This window comes from Crinia signifera, chromosome 9, assembly GCF_055691185.1.
Source record: "Crinia signifera chromosome 9, ASM5569118v1, whole genome shotgun sequence".
Lineage (NCBI taxonomy): Eukaryota > Metazoa > Chordata > Amphibia > Anura > Myobatrachidae > Crinia > Crinia signifera.
Window position 1 is genome coordinate 110,202,543 of NC_139225.1, and position 20,635 is coordinate 110,223,177.

General features: G+C 44.3%; 1 protein-coding gene across 1 annotated transcript in view; it reads right to left on the reverse strand.

Moving 5' to 3' along the window:
• Positions 1-20,191, reverse strand: part of ADGRG4 (adhesion G protein-coupled receptor G4) — a 91,200-nt gene extending 71,009 nt beyond the window's left edge. Inside the window, exons 1-2 of the mRNA XM_083159492.1 lie at positions 20,069-20,191; positions 11,967-12,566 (exon numbers count right to left, since the gene is read on the reverse strand). Coding sequence (XP_083015618.1) covers positions 11,967-12,566; positions 20,069-20,189 — 721 coding nt within the window. The 5' untranslated portion in view covers positions 20,190-20,191. The remainder of the gene's footprint in view (positions 1-11,966; positions 12,567-20,068) is intronic.
• Between the last annotated feature and the right edge of the window lie 444 nt (positions 20,192-20,635).

Sequence of the window (20,635 nt, forward strand, 5' to 3'; positions counted from 1 at the left end):
GGGGATCGCATCGCATAGCACTTCCTGTAAAATTGCATGCGATTTTATGGGGTGTGCGATGCCACTACATTAGCTATACAATATACTGTAAGACATGATTGTATGACATACAAGGATGATTTACGCACCCCCTCCACTATCCACGCCACCCCGAAGCGTGGCGAGCGCAGCGGTATGCGTCCTCCGACGTTTTCATACCCCCACTATCCATGTCAGCGTGGAGTAGATTTTCTATAATGTGGCGAGCACAGCGAGCCACCGAGCCCGAAGCGTGGCGAGCGCTAGCGGATAATTTTACATGTATTTTGCGTCCATTTGCCATGCTTCGGGCTCAGTGGCTCGCCACACTATATAAAATCACCTCCACACCGACGTGGATAGTGGGGGTATGAAAAAGTCGTAGGACGCGTACCGCTGCACTTCGGGTTGGTGTGGATAGTGTGTGTGTGTGTGTGTGGGGGGGGTGCGTAAAACCTCATTTTATCACATACAATCATACTATTGTATACCTAATATTACATTTAAAAAATCACATTGCATTGCATCGCATGGCACTACAATCGCATGCAATGTGATTTAACTACGCAGAATACGCCGTTCTAGGAAACAACCCTTTACCCTTTATTTTTACACTGCAATATAGTGGGCGTGCTTTCCGTGCTGTACTAGCACGGATCACATTGCATTGCATTGCATGTGCATCCGTTGTGCATGCAATGCGATGCAATGTGATGAAACCTAAGTACAAAAAGTATGTGCAAGCACATACTTTTAGTACTTAGGTTTCATCACATTGCATCGCATTGCATGCACAACGGATGCACATGCAATGCAATGCAATGTGATCCGTGCTAGTACAGCACTCCCACAAAGCAGCGTGTATGGGCTGCTTAACTCTCTCTGCACAGGTTACATCTGCCCCACCTGCAATGCACATGGTTTTGTCCATTAGAGAGAGGATTTGCATTTGCAAGTGAACCAGAATCAGGGCCGATGTGTGTATGTGTGTGTGTATATATATATATATATATGTACATAATGGGGGTTATTCCTATTTTTGGTGACTGCGCATGCATATAGTTATTTATGCGCATGAGCAGTCGCTGCCCACAGTGCATGCACACTGATGTCCAGGCAGGGGTGTGGGGCAGCGGGCCGGGGGATTCGCCCATGGGAAGACCCAGGTGTCTCAAATCTGCGAGCGCTGGAGAAATTGTGGAAGTCTAGTTACACACACGCCATTTTAGGATAGTATGGCCGCCATTTTGGTTCGCAGAGTTGCGCAAATAAAGTTTCCATACCCGAGTATGTGTGACAAAGTGGACCAGAAGAGTAGCCATACTATCACACATAAATTCATAATAACATACTGACACTAAATGAAATATAGTTAAAGGTTTAGAACGCCACACATAGCTTAGTTAGCCCTGCACGCATCTGTCTGTATCATGTTTAGTACCGTTCCGTTCCGTTCATTGTGCGAAGTATTCCGGTCATTGCGAATATTTCGCAATATACACGGCCCGATAGTTATGGACATAATCCATATTCCAGGGACAGTTTCTGTTGAAAGTATGTAACAAAGGAATCTGGATGAAACTGGTTCTTATCACTGCTGACGCCGAAACCATCAAACAAAGGACTCTTAAAGTTCACTCCCCTGCACCTAGTCAAACCAGTTGTATCATCTTACCCCCAATCACAGTGGACCTGACATACGATCTCTGACCAATGGAAATGGCCTTTGACCTCCCCCTTCTGACCCTATAAGATAGGCAACCCAGAGCAGTCACAGTCACTTCGGCACATCTACCTTTCCCTGACTTTCCACCGGACTATAGTTCATCCCTGAACGATAGTGAGCTCTGACCGGACTGCGCTTCGCATATTTGATGAGACGGTAACGGTTGCATTAACGGTATTTATTCTTATTATATTGTTGGCTGATTGTGTCTTGTATCTGTTTCCTTCCCCCTAGCAGAGCCTGATTATAGTATTTTATTGTTAGTCTATTGTATTACCTGTTAAACCTGTATTTTCTATTCCTGTAACCCCCTTTTGTCCATTAGGGACTTAAATACAACCTTTTTGCGGAGTTCTTATCTCCTTACTTCTATACTGTGGTTTGTGTCTGTTATTCGCATTTAGCGATAAAGGTATATTACGGACACTGTCCTTAAAGGTATATTCGCAGATTAGAGACAAAGTACTGCGAAGGGATCTCTTATTAAGGTATCGGTTCTTGGTGTATAACATACAATAAAAGGTACGCTACGCTGCGCTACGTTTTGTTCGCACGTAGTTAGGTATAAAGGGTAAGCAGGTTGCGGACACATTACGTAACCTGCTCTTTTCACTTATTGTATCTCTGGTCATATTACATCGCCATTAACAATTGGGGGCATCGTCCGACCGCTCCACATTCCAGAACCCAGTACCAGGCGTGCGACCCGACCTATACCAGCAAAAGGGTGGAAGTATTATCCATTGCTGGATAGGCCAGGTCCGCGGCGGTGCGGGGTTTGGGAAGTGCTAGCGTTGAACCCGGAGCACAATTAGTGAAAACCACGTGTTTAAAGTATATATTAAGTGTTTAGTAAACTGTACTTCTGCCTGCCACAAGTAGTTTAATGGGGTATAGTGTCTTGAGTTGCTTGTTCATTACAGTATATGTACCACGCGCGATAAGGTTCGCACACGTGGAGTCTGTGTTTATTAGAGTACATAGAGGATCCCCTCTGTGCAAAACTATAACTTTCATTGTTAGTTACTGCAAAACCAGGGACTCCGCCACGTGGCGACAAGTCCTGGGCCTTTTACAGTAACGTAAAGCGTCTATTGTGTATTACGCAAGGTGCGCGCGCACGTGCCCATATCGGGAAAGTTTCGCATCTTTGTACGTGATTTACGGATTAAGTGCGGGATTTATTTCGCATCTTGATACGTAACTTTCGGACGGAGTTAAGGGATTTATTCCACATTTAGGCGCAATTACTGCGTATAGCGAAACCCGAGCGCAACCTTGCAAATACACTATAGAACACGTGGGTGGCCGATTCATCGGCGGCCTGTGAACAACGCACGTACATACGTGGCTGTTCATTGGTACTGCACATGCAGCACACATAGGAACTCAAAGGTGAACAGTATTAAACCACTAGCCTTATTTAAAACAGTATAGTAATATACTGTGGATAAGGCGGTGATTTAATAAAGAGAAAATAAGTTTTTTTCTTTTTCTTCATTTTCTCATAAGCAAGCAACTCAAGCATTATTTTAATAGATTCCTATAGCGTATTATAAGGGATTTATACCTGCATAAGTATCTAGTGAAAAGCTACCGGCCTGGGAAGATTTTCTGTACAGAAATATTTCAAAAATAAGCATAAGACCAAGGTGTAACTAGCGCCCAGTGTGAAAAATAACTGAGGCGAACGGGTGTGTGACGGCACGACTCAAGCGCAGTGTAGTCCAGTGTAGGACAGTCCAGTTAGGACAGGGTGTACGTGCCGACGTACACATAGGAACTGCCCCTTCAGTGGAACTAAATTCCGCTAGGAGGGTACAAGAAGATACATCGGAACCCAGTTGTTTCCGATTAGCTACTTTAGAAATCCAGTTTCTGGGGGCACAGGAAAACAAGTTTGTTGTGCCCTGGAGAAATTAGGCCGCGCCTTGCAAGTTGGCTAGAAGTTCGCTGCTAGTTGAAAGACTTGGTGATTGAGTACATTACCTCGCATTGTGGGCTTCACGCTTGATTGCGGAATAGTGCCACTGTGTGGAGAAGTGAGTGGTTGGGGAGCTCTCAACTTAAATAACCCACCGGTATCTATTAGGCGTGAACGTTTATTCCTGTAATTATGGGTAATAACGGGTCACGCTGTGATAACGTGCATGTTAGGGAGGAAGCAAGCCGGCCAAAAGGATCGGCGGCTTTTATTATGTGCAGGAAGCACGGTGAACTCGCAGTTGTTTACCAAAATAAATGGAGAAAAATGACACAAGGCAGCAAGTTAGAATTTCCCAGTGTTGGTAGCTTCGATCCAGAAATCTTATCGGCAGTAAAAGATGAAATATGCCTACTCTCCAGTCGTAAGGAGAGAGTGAAGCATATAGATATTCTTAAATTGTGGCAGAAGGAAGGACAGGAACAATGGGGAATCAGAGGTCTGGCAATACCAGACGCAATCAGCCACAATAAAAATGCAACCGCTGCCACAATAGAATCAGCTCCCCCACCCCCATATGTGCCGAAGGGGTTAATGACTCATAAGAAAGACATAAGTAATAATGTATCCGTTGCTAACTTGTACCCTGTCTTATCCCCTTACAAGGAAACCCGAGAGGAAAACGAGCAGCTGTTGGCACTGGCCGTCTCCCATGCAATTAATATGATTGAGGGAAAAGCTCAACCCGCTGTTGAGGCCCCAGCACAGGAGGAGGAGACAGCTGATGCCAACAGCGTAGTATTGGACTCAGGTAAGGATGCACTACACAGCACAGACACGGACGACTCCCAAGCAGGTCCCAGTAATGCGGATGTGGTACAAACATACCCTGTTCGCACACTGGAGGTTCCCTATGGAAAGGCAGACAGAGAGGGTGTGATACCTACCAGAAAGATGACCATGCTAAACCCATGGACACGGCTAGAGCTGCGGTCCATCATTTCAGATTTCCCTGATCCTAGGAAAGATCTGGCTCTGAGCCGGAAATTTGTAAGGGATTTGGGAAACTCTGATGAGCCCACCAACAAGGATTGGAGAATCATGTTGAGGGCCTGTCTCCCTGCCCACATAGACATCCCGAAATTCATTCAGGATAGCGGATTGAAAGTGGACAGGGAGATAAATGATGAGATCAACCAGGAAAATATACGCCTGATTAACTTACAATTGGGAGTATATTTTCCTGCGACAGTGGAATATAGCAAGATATTCACTATCAAACAAAAAGATGGTGAAGTAGCTAGCGAATATTTCAGCCGGGGTTTGATGGCGGTATCAAAATACACTGGTGTCTTTGAGCCTAAGGATGACCCCCACTTGAGGGAGCTGATTGTCTCTGTGCTGGTGGAAGGGCTTAGCGAAAACCTGAGAACCAGAGTCCAAACTTCCTTTCCAAATTGGCGTGGAATGACAGTAGACGCCCTACGGGAATCTGCTGTAGACCACGACCGTAACATCAAGAAGCGCAGAGAACTGCAAACTGAAAAACTGATGATGGTTAGCATCCAAGCCCTTACTAATGCCCCAAATAAAGCTGCATACCAACGAAACACCAGGGACACAGGTAAAAAGCCCATTATTTGCTACAACTGCAATAGGGAAGGTCACTACTCAGCTCATTGTAGGTCAGGAAACCCCAGGAGTTATCAGACACATAAGCGAGAATGGGAATCTCACCAAGGTGAGACACGGAGATACCAAGCCCCTAGACAATGGGAGGAGACAGACAGGTCACGCAACATGCCTCCTCCCCATCTGATGGCTGACACTGTGCTAAGGGCAACCCAGGTCAGACAATAGGAAACAGGTCATACCTGTATCCTACAGCCAGTTAGACTAACACAACACCTTAGAGAGGAACCTCAGGTGAAAGTTGATATAGCTGGAGTAAGACAAACCTTTTTGGTTGATACAGGGGCGGCCAGATCTGTTCTCAACACTCCTCTTCACTTGGGTTTCACTAACCAATCAGTAGCAGCAATTGGGGTAACAGGAAAAATACAACATTACCCACTGACGAAACCAGCGGAGGTTACAATCGGGCCTCTGCATACCAAACACTCTTTCCTGTTGGCTGCAGCGGCCCCGACTAACCTCCTGGGTAGAGATTTACTATGTAAAATGGGATGTGTCATCTATTGCACTCCCGATGGGGTATTTCTGGACACTCCTAGAAATCTTACACAAGAAGTGCAAGATATGCTGGACAGTCCTCAGAGGCTAATGTTGTATTCCACTGTTATAGAGTCAAATCCATCTAAGGTAGCTAAAAACTACAGCACAAATACCGAGTTCCCTTTGAACTAAAGATGGGAAGGACACAGGATCAATGGCAACCATAGCTTCAATAGAAACCCTGTTAAAAACAGAAAGTATAGCGCCCCAAAGTACAGCTTCACCATTTGAAATCTGAGGTTGAGCTGGAAAAAAAATACCCAGTGAAATAACAAGGTTCCCAAAAGAGAACTTTTAACTAAATACCCCTAGACACAGCCCATAGTCACAACCACACTGGGAAACAGAAAGAAAGGGAGGGCTTACAATTCAGAACAGGAGTTGAACAGGGTAAGAACCAAATAGTTGAGAGCCAATTCCCCCATAGTGCTAAATCCTGGTGTCATAAAAAAAAAAAAAGGTAAAAGAAAAATTTCCAGTTGAAAATAAATGTACACATTACTGTCATAAATATTTTCTAGTTTTTGAGTTTTTCTTTCTCTCTTTTTCCAATTTTTTTTCCTTCCCCTACTCTTCTGTTCCAGAAACCCACAAATCATTGAAAAATAGTTCGAAGAATCTGTCGCACTCCCAGCAGAGAAATACAATTGTGAATAAGCGAGTAGTCACAATATAGATATTTTTCAGTAAATCTTGAACAAAGTCCCAGTAACTTTAAGCATTGCTCCTAATGTTACCCAGGGCAACCACAGCCATCATCTTGTGAAAAGCAGTCCAAGTAATGCACAAAGCATTCCCCTTCTACAAAGAATGAAAAGGGTTGTAAAATGCATTTACATATAAATAGGTACAATCGCAAAACCCATGTCTTCACAGACAAATGTGGATAGTAAAGAAGAAAAAAACAGGCCTGATTACAGCTTTTTGCCATGGGTAAAACTGACACAAGAGATCATGTGACTTAGAATATTAGACCTGCTGAGGGGGCGACAGATATAGTGACGTAAGAAACCTGGTGATGCCAGCCTGACCAATGTCGTACTGCAGTGTACAATTAAACCCTATTATTTGAGCACTTCCTACGTGTCTACACAGTGTAGTTGCCATAGCACTACCGGTAAACAAAACTGAGAATGTGGTGTTGGGGTGTGTTTTAACTGTTTATGCTCCTCATATAGTCTGGACATTCCTAAAATTCTGCCTAAACATGTGAAAAATATTCATCAGCCAAGTCCACTAAATGGGAACTTGCATTGATGTTACCAGTAAAACGGGTAATATTGTAATCCCAGCAACACTCCTACCAGGTGTGCCCTCCAAGGCACAAGGGGTGGAGTGGTGCTGAGGTTGCTGGAATGATGGAGTTTAGGGGGAGCCGAGACGAATATGATTGCATGACATGTTTGAATCAGACCTTTGCAGCATGCCCCCAAAGGGTGGTAACAACCCATTGGAAGAGGAAAATCATTTTTCTTTCCACAACACAGAGAAGGGAAAATTGTACACTGGCTATACCGTAATAGATGGAAAAGGCATAGTAGAGGCTGAACCCATTGGACGTCTCACTCAGCAACAGCAGTCTCATTAGTAGTACTGCGGGCTGAGAGAAAAAAACAGCCAATATTCATGCCGACTCCAAGTACGTTTGTTGGGGTAATACAGAAGATCTGAGGCCCTATGGCGCCTCAGATGTTTTGTTTCAGTAACTGGCACTCCAGTGGCGCAAGCGTTGTAAGTTTAAAAGATTTCTGACAGTCACACAACTGCCGGACAGAGTGGCTGTTATCAAGTGTAAAGCCCACATCTTCGATGAGGATTCAGTGTCACTTGATAATGAACATGCTGGCAAGGCAGCTGGGTGAGCCATGCGCTCTGCGGATAATGTTTGTGTTCCCCCTGTAAATGTCAGTATATTCACATAGAAATACAAGATTTGTGTCCCCTGCAGGAGAAGCAGTCTGGAAGCCGAAGGGATGTGGACAGGAATAGAAAGATGGACAAGGAAAACCAGTGACTCTGAGAACATGCCAAACTGTCAGGACAGAGATAGCCCATGGCCTGACTTGTCTTGACAGGGAAGGTATGTGGAAAAATTAGTCCGAAATTACTAGTGTGCCCACAGACAGGTAAGACGACAGGATCATGCCTTACTTGTCTGGGGGAAAGAAACTGCAACGGCTGTTCCCACAGAGCCATCTCCACATCCCTCCTCCAGCAGGATCCTCTGCAGGTAATACAAAATTGGCTTTGTACAGTCCACTCTAGAAGCATTCTAGTTATTTATTTATTTATTTTTATATATATATATATATATATAATGTTGACGTTTGTGTGTATAGATATGGCAGCCCAGAAGCACCCTTGAGTATGCAAATATATATATGAAAGGTTTAAGTCATGTGTGAACCTTCAGGGACTGATGGTACACCCCATAATCTCTTTTTGTAGTAGTAGAATCACTCTCAGAACTCCACCTCATTGGTCCCCATCGAAACATTGCTTGGCGGGCAGCCACAGGTTATGGTAATCCCACAAGGAGATCCTAGACCACAAATGCAAGTGATGTATCCACACCTGGAAAACTGCAGCAAAAGGACTTTGTTGACACCTGTTGTGAACTGTCATAACCATGAACCAGGAGATGTTGTTGTTGTTTCCCCTGCTTTGCCATATACAGGTTGCTTGATAGACCTTTGGAAAGGACCACCCCAGATCTTGTTGACCAGCACTGCCTCAATAACAAAGTTGCAGAGAGAGAGATTCGGGTACGTTCGTCCTACTGCCAAAGAAACAGAAAACCAAAAGGTCCTTACACTCGAGGGCGAAAGAAAGAAATCGCTAAGAGGCACCATTTCGGGAGGACTGGAGAGCAGCTAAGGTCAAGCAACCTGTACAAGCTACAAAAGGGACTGTGACACACCCCACTGGTAACAGGTTGGAAGGATCACTAACAAAATTTTTCCTTTCTCAGTTTTCTCTATTGTTGTGGGTCCTATTCTTGTCTCCCCCCCCACTATCCGTTACCGCCGCCGCACTGCTGCCAGGCATTGGACGGACGATACAGAGTTCTGAGAGTGTGTTACCCGTCCCAGTTTAAGACAAGGTAGAATCTATAAACTTGACACATTACCCAGGACCGGATGTTTGATAGTGATAATACCATCATACTTAAAAGCATACCAAAAAGAGAGACAACAAAGAGTTCAAGGGTCTGTTGTCACAAACAATACCTACCAAAGGATGCCATATCTGAAAAACGTGTATATGTTGTAACCACCCGTTTTTATTTTTATCCCAAAACTGTACATTATCCTTCGTGACCCTGAGTAGATTGTTCGATAAATGCGGCCCATCGTTTATCCGTGATCCTGGATCGGCCAAGAGCAGATGGTTTACTCCCCTTATATGTTTATTTCATAGATCCCAATTTCTTTGTTAGGATTATGAATTTCTGTATTGTCGTGTAAAATGTTTTGTATTGTAACAGTTTTATATTTACTGTTAAAGGGTGGACTGTGGAAGTCTAGTTACACACACGCCATTTTAGGATAGTATGGCCGCCATTTTGGTTCGCAGAGTTGCGCAAATATTGTTTCCATACCCGAGTATGTGTGACAAAGTGGACCAGAAGAGTAGCCATACTATCACACATAAATTCATAATAACATACTTACACTAAATGAAATATAGTTAAAGGTTTAGAACGCCACACATAGCTTAGTTAGCCCTGCACGCATCTGTCTGTATCATGTTTAGTACCGTTCCGTTCCGTTCATTGTGCGAAGTATTCCGGTCATTGCGAATATTTCGCAATATACAGGGCCCGATAGTTATGGACATAATCCATATTCCAGGGACAGTTTCTGTTGAAAGTATGTAACAAAGGAATCTGGATGAAACTGGTTCTTATCACTGCTGACGCCGAAACCATCAAACAAAGGACTCTTAAAGTTCACTCCCCTGCACCTAGTCAAACCAGTTGTATCATCTTACCCCCAATCACAGTGGACCTGACATACGATCTCTGACCAATGGAAATGGCCTTTGACCTCCCCCTTCTGACCCTATAAGATAGGCAACCCAGAGCAGTCACAGTCACTTCGGCACATCTACCTTTCCCTGACTTTCCACCGGACTATAGTTCATCCCTGAACGATAGTGAGCTCTGACCGGACTGCGCTTCGCATATTTGATGAGACGGTAACGGTTGCATTAACGGTATTTATTCTTATTATATTGTTGGCTGATTGTGTCTTGTATCTGTTTCCTTCCCCCTAGCAGAGCCTGATTATAGTATTTTATTGTTAGTCTATTGTATTACCTGTTAAACCTGTATTTTCTATTCCTGTAACCCCCTTTTGTCCATTAGGGACTTAAATACAACCTTTTTGCGGAGTTCTTATCTCCTTACTTCTATACTGTGGTTTGTGTCTGTTATTCGCATTTAGCGATAAAGGTATATTACGGACACTGTCCTTAAAGGTATATTCGCAGATTAGAGACAAAGTACTGCGAAGGGATCTCTTATTAAGGTATCGGTTCTTGGTGTATAACATACAATAAAAGGTACGCTACGCTGCGCTACGTTTTGTTCGCACATAGTTAGGTATAAAGGGTAAGCAGGTTGCGGACACATTACGTAACCTGCTCTTTTCACTTATTGTATCTCTGGTCATATTACATCGCCATTAACAAAATCATTTCATGGTCAGCGACCAAGAGCCCAGTGCTGCTTATAGGCCATTGTAAATAAGAAAAAATATATATCTTAAATGATTGCAGTCATCCTTTTCAAGAAAATATGCGATAAATTCCTGCTGATTATCTGTAATTCTACAAATAAATCTCCATTGTACAAAGCCAATCATTATTGAATTGTTTGTCAGGTTATTTGTATGTATATTGAATCTTTAATAACACAGGGTATTGACTTAAACAGTGGCTGTAGAAATGGTTAACATCATCTACTGTACATATAAAAATGTTTGTCTACAGCATAGTTGTCGGAAGTCAAATTCCTGAAGCACAGTGGCACATTGAGGGAAGGCTTCCCTTAGGTCTAGTGATCTATAAAGTTGGAGACACAGTTTCATTTGGGTTTTCTATGTGTCTTAACATCACCTATAGCACAGGTTCTCAAACTCGCTCCTCTTTCATGCTTTTCAGGTCACCTTGATTTTTAAAATGTGACATTTGGTGATACACAGTGCTCCTGGAAAAAGTGGCCTATGTGTGGTCCTAAGGGGCCAAGTTTGAGAACCAGACCTATATTATTTTGTTTTAGACATTCCACCTTGCTCTTGTACTGGCCTTGGTTGCAAGAATATGGAGGACAAAAATAATAGGGGTCCCCCGTGTTTTTATAACCAGCACTGGCCTTCAACAGCTAGCGGTGTCAAGCCACAGTAGGGGGAAACATTTTACACAAGTTCCCCAGGCCAAAGCATGACAACACTGGCTAGTCAGCTCTGGCCAGGTCCCAGGGGGAGTGGGGACCCTCCAATAAAAGGGGTCCCCTTCACCACAGGGCACCCCCGACCTGGGCTGAATTTCTGCAGACAGCACCGATACAAGAGCCTGGTTGGTTCTACTTGTGGGGGGGGGGGGGACCCCACGTAGTTTTTTTAAAATTATTATTATTTTTTTAACAGAAAAGCATCGCATGGATCTGACTGATCTGTGCGATGCTTCGGGCTGATCCGTATTTGACTGCTGGGAAATTCGGCAGCCAAATACCAATGACTTCATCATTGTAAAATATGAATCCTGAGAATTTGTCAGGTTAGTAAATATGCAGAATTCTCAGGCCATATTTTCAGGCCAATCACAGCCGATCCCGGTCATACCCATTTGCACCGCAGATCAGTTGGATTGGCGATCTTAATAAATTCCCCCCAATGTAGGTACGTATCAATGCATATCATACCGGGGCTTTCAATGGTCATGCAAAATGTGGAGTAGGAACTCATATTACAGGAAGAGTACTCTTCCAGTAGTGTTTAGTACGTTTGTCTGTTTATGTGGTACATTAAACCCTTCTATTAAGGAGAATATATTACTTACCACAGCGCAGGTTAATATCTGTTTCTGGCCATGGGAAGTTCCAAACCTGTTTAGTCCAACTGATAAGATTCCCTTCGGAACAATCGACCAGTTTAAATTGGGATCTTGCATAATTCCACAGCTGGAAGTAGTATACAAATCCAATAAAGGTGGTAGAATTAATGATAGTAATTTCAGCACCTTCCCTCCTATGGTCAGCACCTAACACCAGGCTTCCATATCCTTTGAGTAGAGCATCTTTAGTTGTGGCACTGTAGACACATGTATCCTTCAAATAGACCTCCAGTAGACTTGTTGATTTTTTCCACATTAAACAAACCGAAGTCCAATGAAATGTCTTTAGAAAGTTCTCAGATATATGCTCCACTCCCAAATGAGATATTACAAGCATATTACCTTGAATACCTAAACCAAGTTCAAGAGGATGACTCCCATTTTCAACACAGTATGAAAATACTGTCCAAGATTTAGCATTGTTTGTAGGATATAAGTCGAGACACAATGTAAATTCTGATAATGGCGGGATATTGGTTGTGGGAATTCTTGCGGCATGCCTAGCTGCAAAAATTTCAGCTTTTTGCGTTGCAAGTAAAGTCGTATCTGCAAATAGAAGAAAAGAAAAGGTCTGAGTAAGTTTCCAACTAAGGGGCCCCCTACATCAGCGGCTATTTGCCAACCCAATCCCACCCCGATCAGGTCAGCAGATGGGCAGTGCTGGCAGACTGGTGAAACGCTGATGCATGGGCATCTTAACACTAAATCTAACAGTATGAAATTTACCTTACACCAATACTCAGGAGGGTCTGATATGTCCAGGGCATCCCATAAACACACCTGCAAATAGTGTCATTATTTACTAAGATAACTATAAAATGCAGTCTTACTAATATTGGTCCAAAAAAGGTGGTCTCTCATATGTATGTAGACGAGGAGAAAACAGTTAATGATCCTTACAATTTAAAATACAAGTTAAACCATTATGATAATTTTTTTCATGTTATTGACATATATATATATATATATATATATATATATATACCTCCCAACTTTTTGAATAAGGACCAAAAAGGGAGTGTAGCCATGGGGGAGGTGGGTGTAACCTCAATGGGTGTGGGAGGGGGGGGGGGCATGGCCTAGCACAGCAAACCCCTCATTGTCATAATTTTTGGGGGCATGTCCATCACTCTGTGAAAAGCACCCCGGCTCCCATTCCTGCACTATAAGATGAATGAATCTATTCAGTGATCACCGCTGCAGACGTTATCGCCTGCTCCCCCACCTGTGCCTACCCCTCCTGCCTGCGGGACACTGCGACCTGTGGATGGGTCATCGGGAGAGTGTTCAACTATCAGGACTGTAATCAGGACAGTTGGGAGGTATGATTATGTAAACCGGGTCATTCCAGAATAAATGTGAAGAGAATATTAGAAATTGATATATAAATGACACCCAACTTTTTAGCTAAAGAAACTCCTGATACTAATAAGTTTATACGAAAGCCACATTGAAGTGTTAGTAGGCATGGGGTAAAAACTGGCATCAGACCTGACCCCGGAACCCTGGACTGGACAGGCTCCAGTCATTAAACTGTGCCATTCATGAGCTTGTAGTATCCGGTCCAGGGGTGCATGTGACAGCTGTAACCTGGGAAACGGTAAAGAGAGATTACAGCCTGTGCATATGGTCCGGACCGTAACGGTTTTCACTACATCCCTGGACTATTCAGGGAGGCTGTAATCTCTCCTTCCCCATCTCCAAGGTGAGAGCTGTCACAGGCACCCCCTTGACCGGACACCCCCTGGATATGCACCCCCTGGATAAATGAAGCCTGTCCGTAGTTCTGGTTTTTATGTCAGTGTTATATACTGTAGTACAGTGGCGTAGCTACGTTTTGGGCGCCCCCCCACCGTTAGGGCGCCCCCCCGTCACCGCCCCGCCAAGCACCCCTACCCCGCCGCCCATGCAAACCTCCCCCTCAATCCCCCACAGCCTTATCTATCACGCTGGTCCCGGCGGCTCCGTTCTTCTGCTGAGGACCACCAGAAAATGGCCGCCCCCATACAGCAGACAGTTTCAGAGAACTGTGTGCTATATGGGGGCGGCCATTTTGTGGTGGTCCTCAGCAGAAGAACGGAGCCGCCGGGACCAGCGCGATAGGTAAGTCTGCGGGGGATTGAGGGGGGTTTAACTATAGCACTGCAGCCCCCGGCGCCCCCACATGTACAGCGCCCCCCCCCCCCCCGCGGTGGCGGGGGCTGCGGTGCTATAGTTACGCCGCTGCTGTAGTACGTGAATGGCTCTTATATCATGAAAGAGGTTATTTCATACTACAGTATATACAGTACATCTAATTTATTCTACTAATGCTGAACGGTAAATATTGATTTGTGATTCAAAATAATGCCGACATTCTTTAAGTAACTGCGATTATATATTTTTAACAAAAAATTCTTTATAACACTTACTGTGCCATCATTAAAATGAATAATGGCCCTTATTCAGATCTGATCGCAGTACAAATTTGTTCCCAAAATGGGCAAAACCACGTGCACTGCAGGTGGGGCAGATGTAAAATGTGCAGAGAGAGTTAAATTTGGGTGGGGTGTGTTGAAACTGAAATCTAAATTGCAGTGTAAAAATAACGCAGCCAGTATTTACCCTGCACAGAAACAAAATAACTCACCCAAATCTAACTCTCACTATACAGGTTACATCTGCCCCACCTGCAGTGCACATGGTTTTGCCCATTTTGAGAACAAATTTGTACTGCGATCAGATCTGAATAAGAGCCAATATGTCAAACATGCAGCATTTTAGTTGCTCCCTAATTAATAACATGCACTTTAGGCAGCTGCCGTGGTTTGTATTATGGTAATATTGGTCTAATATTGGCTTATATATATATGGCTAAGTGGGTTTGCACTCGCAGCCTAGTGAACAGGTAAATGCCACAAACCCTGACCATCGGGGCAAGCGCCGAATTTGGATCACTACGTGTGATGCAGAATCAGCCCCAGAATCTGATTGCATGCCATGGCCGACATCTTCACTTCTCTGTTTTTGTAGCTTTAGTAACTTTACCTTAGGGCTGTCTGATCTCCCTATTCATACACTCATGGAATAAGGTTGACTGTACATTTGAATAATATTAGCAAGGGGCTGTTGTCCTTTCAAGATGTACACAATTGCAATGATAAATCTTTATATAGTATTTCCCCTTATTGAATCTCATGTAAAATGAAGGGGGTGATTCTGGTTGATTTGCAATATAGCGAGTTTGGCCCCGTTCCGATGTTTTGGGGACTGCGCCTGTGCATGGTCTATTATGCACATATGCAGTCCCCCTTTGCGAATGGCTTCGGCGACTTTCATAGTCGCCGAGCCATACGCAAACTTTGGGGTGGGCCAGGTGGGGAGGCAGTGGGAATGGGGTTCGACCATAGGACAGCCCAGTATTTTATGGGCATCCTCATGAAAACACTGGGCATTCCCATGGGTAAGTGGGCAGGCCGATGCCTGCGGGGGCGGGTGGCTGACGTCACAGGCTAACATCACAGGTCTGGGCGCAGGCAAATAAAAGTCAGTTTTCGCCGACTTCTATTTGCAAAGGCAGGAGAAATAATTCGATGGTCAGTGACCATCGAATGATTTCTCCTGCAGGGGAGGCATGCGAGGGGATGTGTTTTCGTTGCATATCCCCTTGCATGTTACGAGGGAAACCGGCGGTGGCAGGCGGTTGGGCATTTGGATGGGCAGCGTCTCAGGTGCTCAGTAAGCTGCGATGATCGCAGCTTACCAAGCCAACCTGAATAGGGCCCTAATTCTATCTTATGAAAACATTTAAAAAGTTTACATAAATATATAATTTTATATTTATAGTATGTAAACTTTTTGGATGTTTTCATGAGATACATTTAATTACATATACCACTTCTGGGACATGCAGCAATTTCCTGCTTTCCAGCTGTGTTAGAATAAAACTAACGTAATTTCGTCACGTCACATGCACTGTTTGGATCAGCAGATTAGCCGCACATCCTTATCAGGGCTATCCTAATGTTAACGCACCTCCAAAGTTTAATGCATGGTAGGTAGAAATACACCTTTACCTGCCTCCCAACCTGCAGCCAGACAGTGCTGTCAGCATGCTGATTGGTGGAGAGCTGGAGCTCTCCACCAATAAAAGTGCTGAAAGCAATACACTGTATGGAGGAATGTGGAGAGTTGTCACAAGACTGCACGGTTTTACCGAAATGTGTCCAGAAACTGAGTGGGAACTTTGGTGGATGCCATTTTTGATGGCAAAATGAGGGGGTAGGTCGCGCATTAACGGAAAGAACTTAAAACATTTCTTATTTTTCTAATATGCTATGTGTCCTTATACAGTAGTCTCAAGATCTGGTAGGAGATCCAGCTACATCGATGTAGTGTACTTTGTATGTCTTTGTAACATTAATCCAAGTGTAAAGGTCCATACACACTGGGCGACTTTGAGCTGAAAGCTGCTCAAAACAGCATGTTTGAGCGGCTCAGCTGTAACCAGTGTGTATGCCCTGATCGGTGAGCGCTGCTGGGCGCTCCCGCATCATCACCGGGAAAAGCCGTTCATCTGCTGGTAATACCAGTAGATGAGCGGCTTTGAGGACGGCTTTGCATAGCTCTGCGCTATGCAAAGCCGTCCTCTCCCGGTGACGGCGCCGGGCAGGGGGAAAGCCACTCAGTGTGTATGATAGCAATCATCGCTGTCCATACACGCTGGGCATAGTCGCCCAGTGTGTAAGGACCTTAAGCCTGTACAGTATATTCAAGAAGTTTTAAGTGAAGTTAGTGTTACATAATATTTTTTATGGCAACCATGAGGAATTCTGCTTTGTGAAAATATGTAAGACAGATATCAAAGACATGCTGATAAGCTTTTAAAGCTGTTATTTCTAGTGAGGGTATTTAGTGTTCCATTTATAGAGATTAGGGAAAATTGCTTTCTCATTATTGCTGCTTTTTGGAAAATCAATTTAACCATATTTATTTAGCTTTCAGTGTCTTGGCAGACCAGGCGGTATCAGTTTGTTCCAGTTAGATGGAGAGAGACAGATTTTTAAGGCGCAAAGCTTAGCCAACAGTGGTGAAACCATTAATGGCTTTCCTGCAATGATTTCAAACCATCGACGATACAGCTATCGATGGTCATCACTGTTTTTGCAATAATCGGTTACTATGAAAAGCTACATGTGGACTCCTGCCGTTTCATGTTCTGAAAGGGTAGGTTAATGCTCAAACAAGAGCCACAACATTTTTATTGGTAGGGATAAGACTTCAAATATACAAGTTTGCTCTTCCAGCAGTTCTTTCAATTCCAATCAGCAAATCCGATGAAAGCAACTTAATACATAAAACCATGAAGACGTTGTTGACAAATTCACTTTTTATTCAGGTCACGGTGTGCTGCACTATACAGCTGCTGGAAACCATCCCTAGAAGTATTATATTTGGGATTTTGAAGGCAGCTACTCATTGGACAAGAGATCGCTGACAATACAGGTTCCCCACGTACCCTTCCAAGGGGGTGAGTGGCTCACACTGTCTGCAGGCTTGAACTGATCATTATGTTCCCAGCTGGCAGGCAGTGCCCCCCAGGATATGTGTTTTACTGTGGAATACATTTGGGAAATAGCCACTTCCGGGTGCTGATTGTTAGGAGGCACTTGCAGGAACTCTGCTGGTTATATCACTGTGGGGTCATGTCCATCACTCTGGGGGCGTGTCCAGAGATGTTGGGCCTCCTATGGAAACCAGTTCAGCTCCTTCTAAGTAACAGGAGCTGGGTGCTGCAAGATAAGGACAAACTGCAGCACCCAGCTCCTGTCACTGCAGAGTAGCCAGTATTTTGGTGTTGCCTCCTAAATGGTGGACTCCCTGGTGTGGCAACACCCCACTTGTGATGCCTCTGCTGGGAGCATCTCTCCGCTGAGCCAGCACAACCTTAACTCCTCTCCTACTCAGCAGCATCAGGTGACTGATCATTGCTGTCACTACAACTTGCAGCACCAGTTTATTATCACCCTCCCCCATGTGTCATTTTTCTCTGTGGGGCCAACATGTTTTTTTCCTTTCGGTATTCAGTGTGTTTTGTGTGTGTGTTTGCTGCCAGTCCTGACAATCAGTTAAACCTCTTATAAGAATCCGGCCACATAAGAAGCGAATAAGAAGCTACTGTAACTTCAGCCTCGTTATTACAACTGAGTCCTCCAACAGCTCCCTATCTCTTAGCTTTTGCTCTTGGCATCTAATGTTAATCATGAAGCTGAGAACCCATCCGCCTGGCTAATGCTGCTTATCTCAGGGTCTTATTGAATTTGTGTATGGATTTCTCCGGGTTTTATCACTTCATTAATTAAGCCTATCTGCAGAGAATGAAATTAAAACATAAGAAGATTATAATAAAGCCTATTTGAGGGCTGACTGAATAAAAAGCTAATTATTTGCTGACATATGCAATGCTACACAATGAAACAAATAATAAAAAGCAAATGTACAATAGTAACCTGTATGTAACATGGCAATGTTTCAGTATTAAAATAACAAAAGCCTCCAAATCGCAGATGTATTTTATTTGTTTTAATCAAAAGCTAATAACAAAATACCACATGTTTCAGAGATAAACAATTTATAGGGTATGGGTAAAAACCGGAACCGGACACGACCCCGGAAAGCCGGCCCGAACTGGCTCCATTCATTCATTTCTGTCATTCTGGAACTTGTATTGTCTGGTCCGGGGGGGGGGGGCTGCCTGTGACACTTGTCACCAGGGAGAGGAGGAGGGAGAGAATAAAGCCTCCCTGTATATAAAGCCTTTTGTATGTAGCAAAAACCGGAATGGTTCGGACCAATTGGGGAGGCTGTAATCTCCCCTTCCCCATGTCCCCGGTGAAAGCTATAACATTGATCACCCCAGACAAGACACCACCCCCCGGACCGGACACTCCAAGCTCTAAACTACGGTGTTACAGGGTCTTGCCTGGATCCGGTTTTTACTTAGTCCCGAAGAAGAGCAGTGAGCAGTGAGCTGTCCGGGAACTCTCACTTATGCAGTATAGTCACTTTCCATAAGGCTGTGTATTTATCCCCATATTGTATAGTTCTGCACTGTTCTGTATTTTATAGGAACCATATTGAGTGGAGCCCTGTTAAAATTTTTGCTTTGGGGCCCACAAAGGTTTAGTTACACCCGTGCTAATAGGCATTTCCTATAGGCCAATAGCATCATGCAAATTTGTGAGCTATACCGGGTTATTCAGATTCAGTCGGACCCCCACAAGTTCGCAGGGGACAGATTGTTTGCGACTGTGCATGTGCATAGTTTTTTATGTGCATGTGCAGCCGCTGTGTGCGTGTGCCCACAGTACCTGCATACAGAAGTCCGAACGGGGGACACAGGGTGGCGGGCCAGGCAACTTGCATATGGGAACGCCCAGCGTTTCATGGGCGTTTCCATCAAAACATTGGCCGTTCCCATGCAAATTTCCTGGTGTTGCGAGTGTGGGGGGCGGGTAGCTGATGTTAGCGGATGTCAGCTGCCCGACCTGTCCTTGCATAGGGTGACACCATAGAGGTGTCTCAGATCTGCGAGCACTGAAGAAAGCATTTGATAGTTGCCGTCCATTGAATGATTTCTCCCCCGCACCTAAGGAAGGCTGCGAATGGATGATAATGCAAATCATTCATTTGCTTGCCTGCAGGGGTTCAGGGGAGGCGGGGGCCCTTGGTGGACTTGCAAGGCTGCAAAATTATCATGCGCAGTCTAATCCCGCAGTCTAATCCTGAAATCCCAGCAATTATGGGTCCAAATCCTGGGATTGGCCACCCTAGTGCCTGCCACTGCCGCAGTGATGACTGGGGTTGGCATCAGCTGGGCCAGCTAATGCTGATTGGTTGTGTCTTGTCCTTTCCCGTCCTAGTGTGGATGTACTGTACCGGCAACTTTTTGGTGCAAGACAATATAATATTGCGCATATGTATGTAAATAAATGGTCACACGTGTCTGACTGCAAACAAACTATTCAGCATAACATAGCAAAATATATGTAGATTAAATATTATTTTACCTGTGAATGTCACAAGGAAGATCAACGTGAGCAAAGTATGCAAGTGATATCTTCTCGTTCCCGGATCCCTCATTTTAATTACTTTTGCATCTAAGAGTGAAAAAAGATAACATTGGTTCATTGCTTTTTATATCTCTGGTTTTCTCATTATCTTGTTTGAACTTCATATCAATACAGGATATTGAAATACTAAAAACAGTGTAAACAATGGCACTGGTTTAAAACTGCTCATATACAACATTGTAGCATTTAATCATTGTATAGCGAGTTTATTTCAGGGTGCAAAACCAGTGGCGTAACTATATATTTTGTGCCCACATTCCAAAAAAGTCAAAGGGGATTGCAAATAGATATTTTCACTATTTCTGCCAGGGCCGGCGCCACCACTAGGCAGCTCTAGGCATTTGCCTAGGGCGCCGGCACCTGGAGGGCGTCAGTTCGCCCCTCACCCCCAGCGAACTGTATAAAAAAATTGCTGCCCCGGCGTCCCTGCAGTGCTGGGGCGGTCAGGGGTGTCCGTGCCGTAGGGGTACCTGCGGCGCCGTCATGTGTATAAAGCTGGCTAAG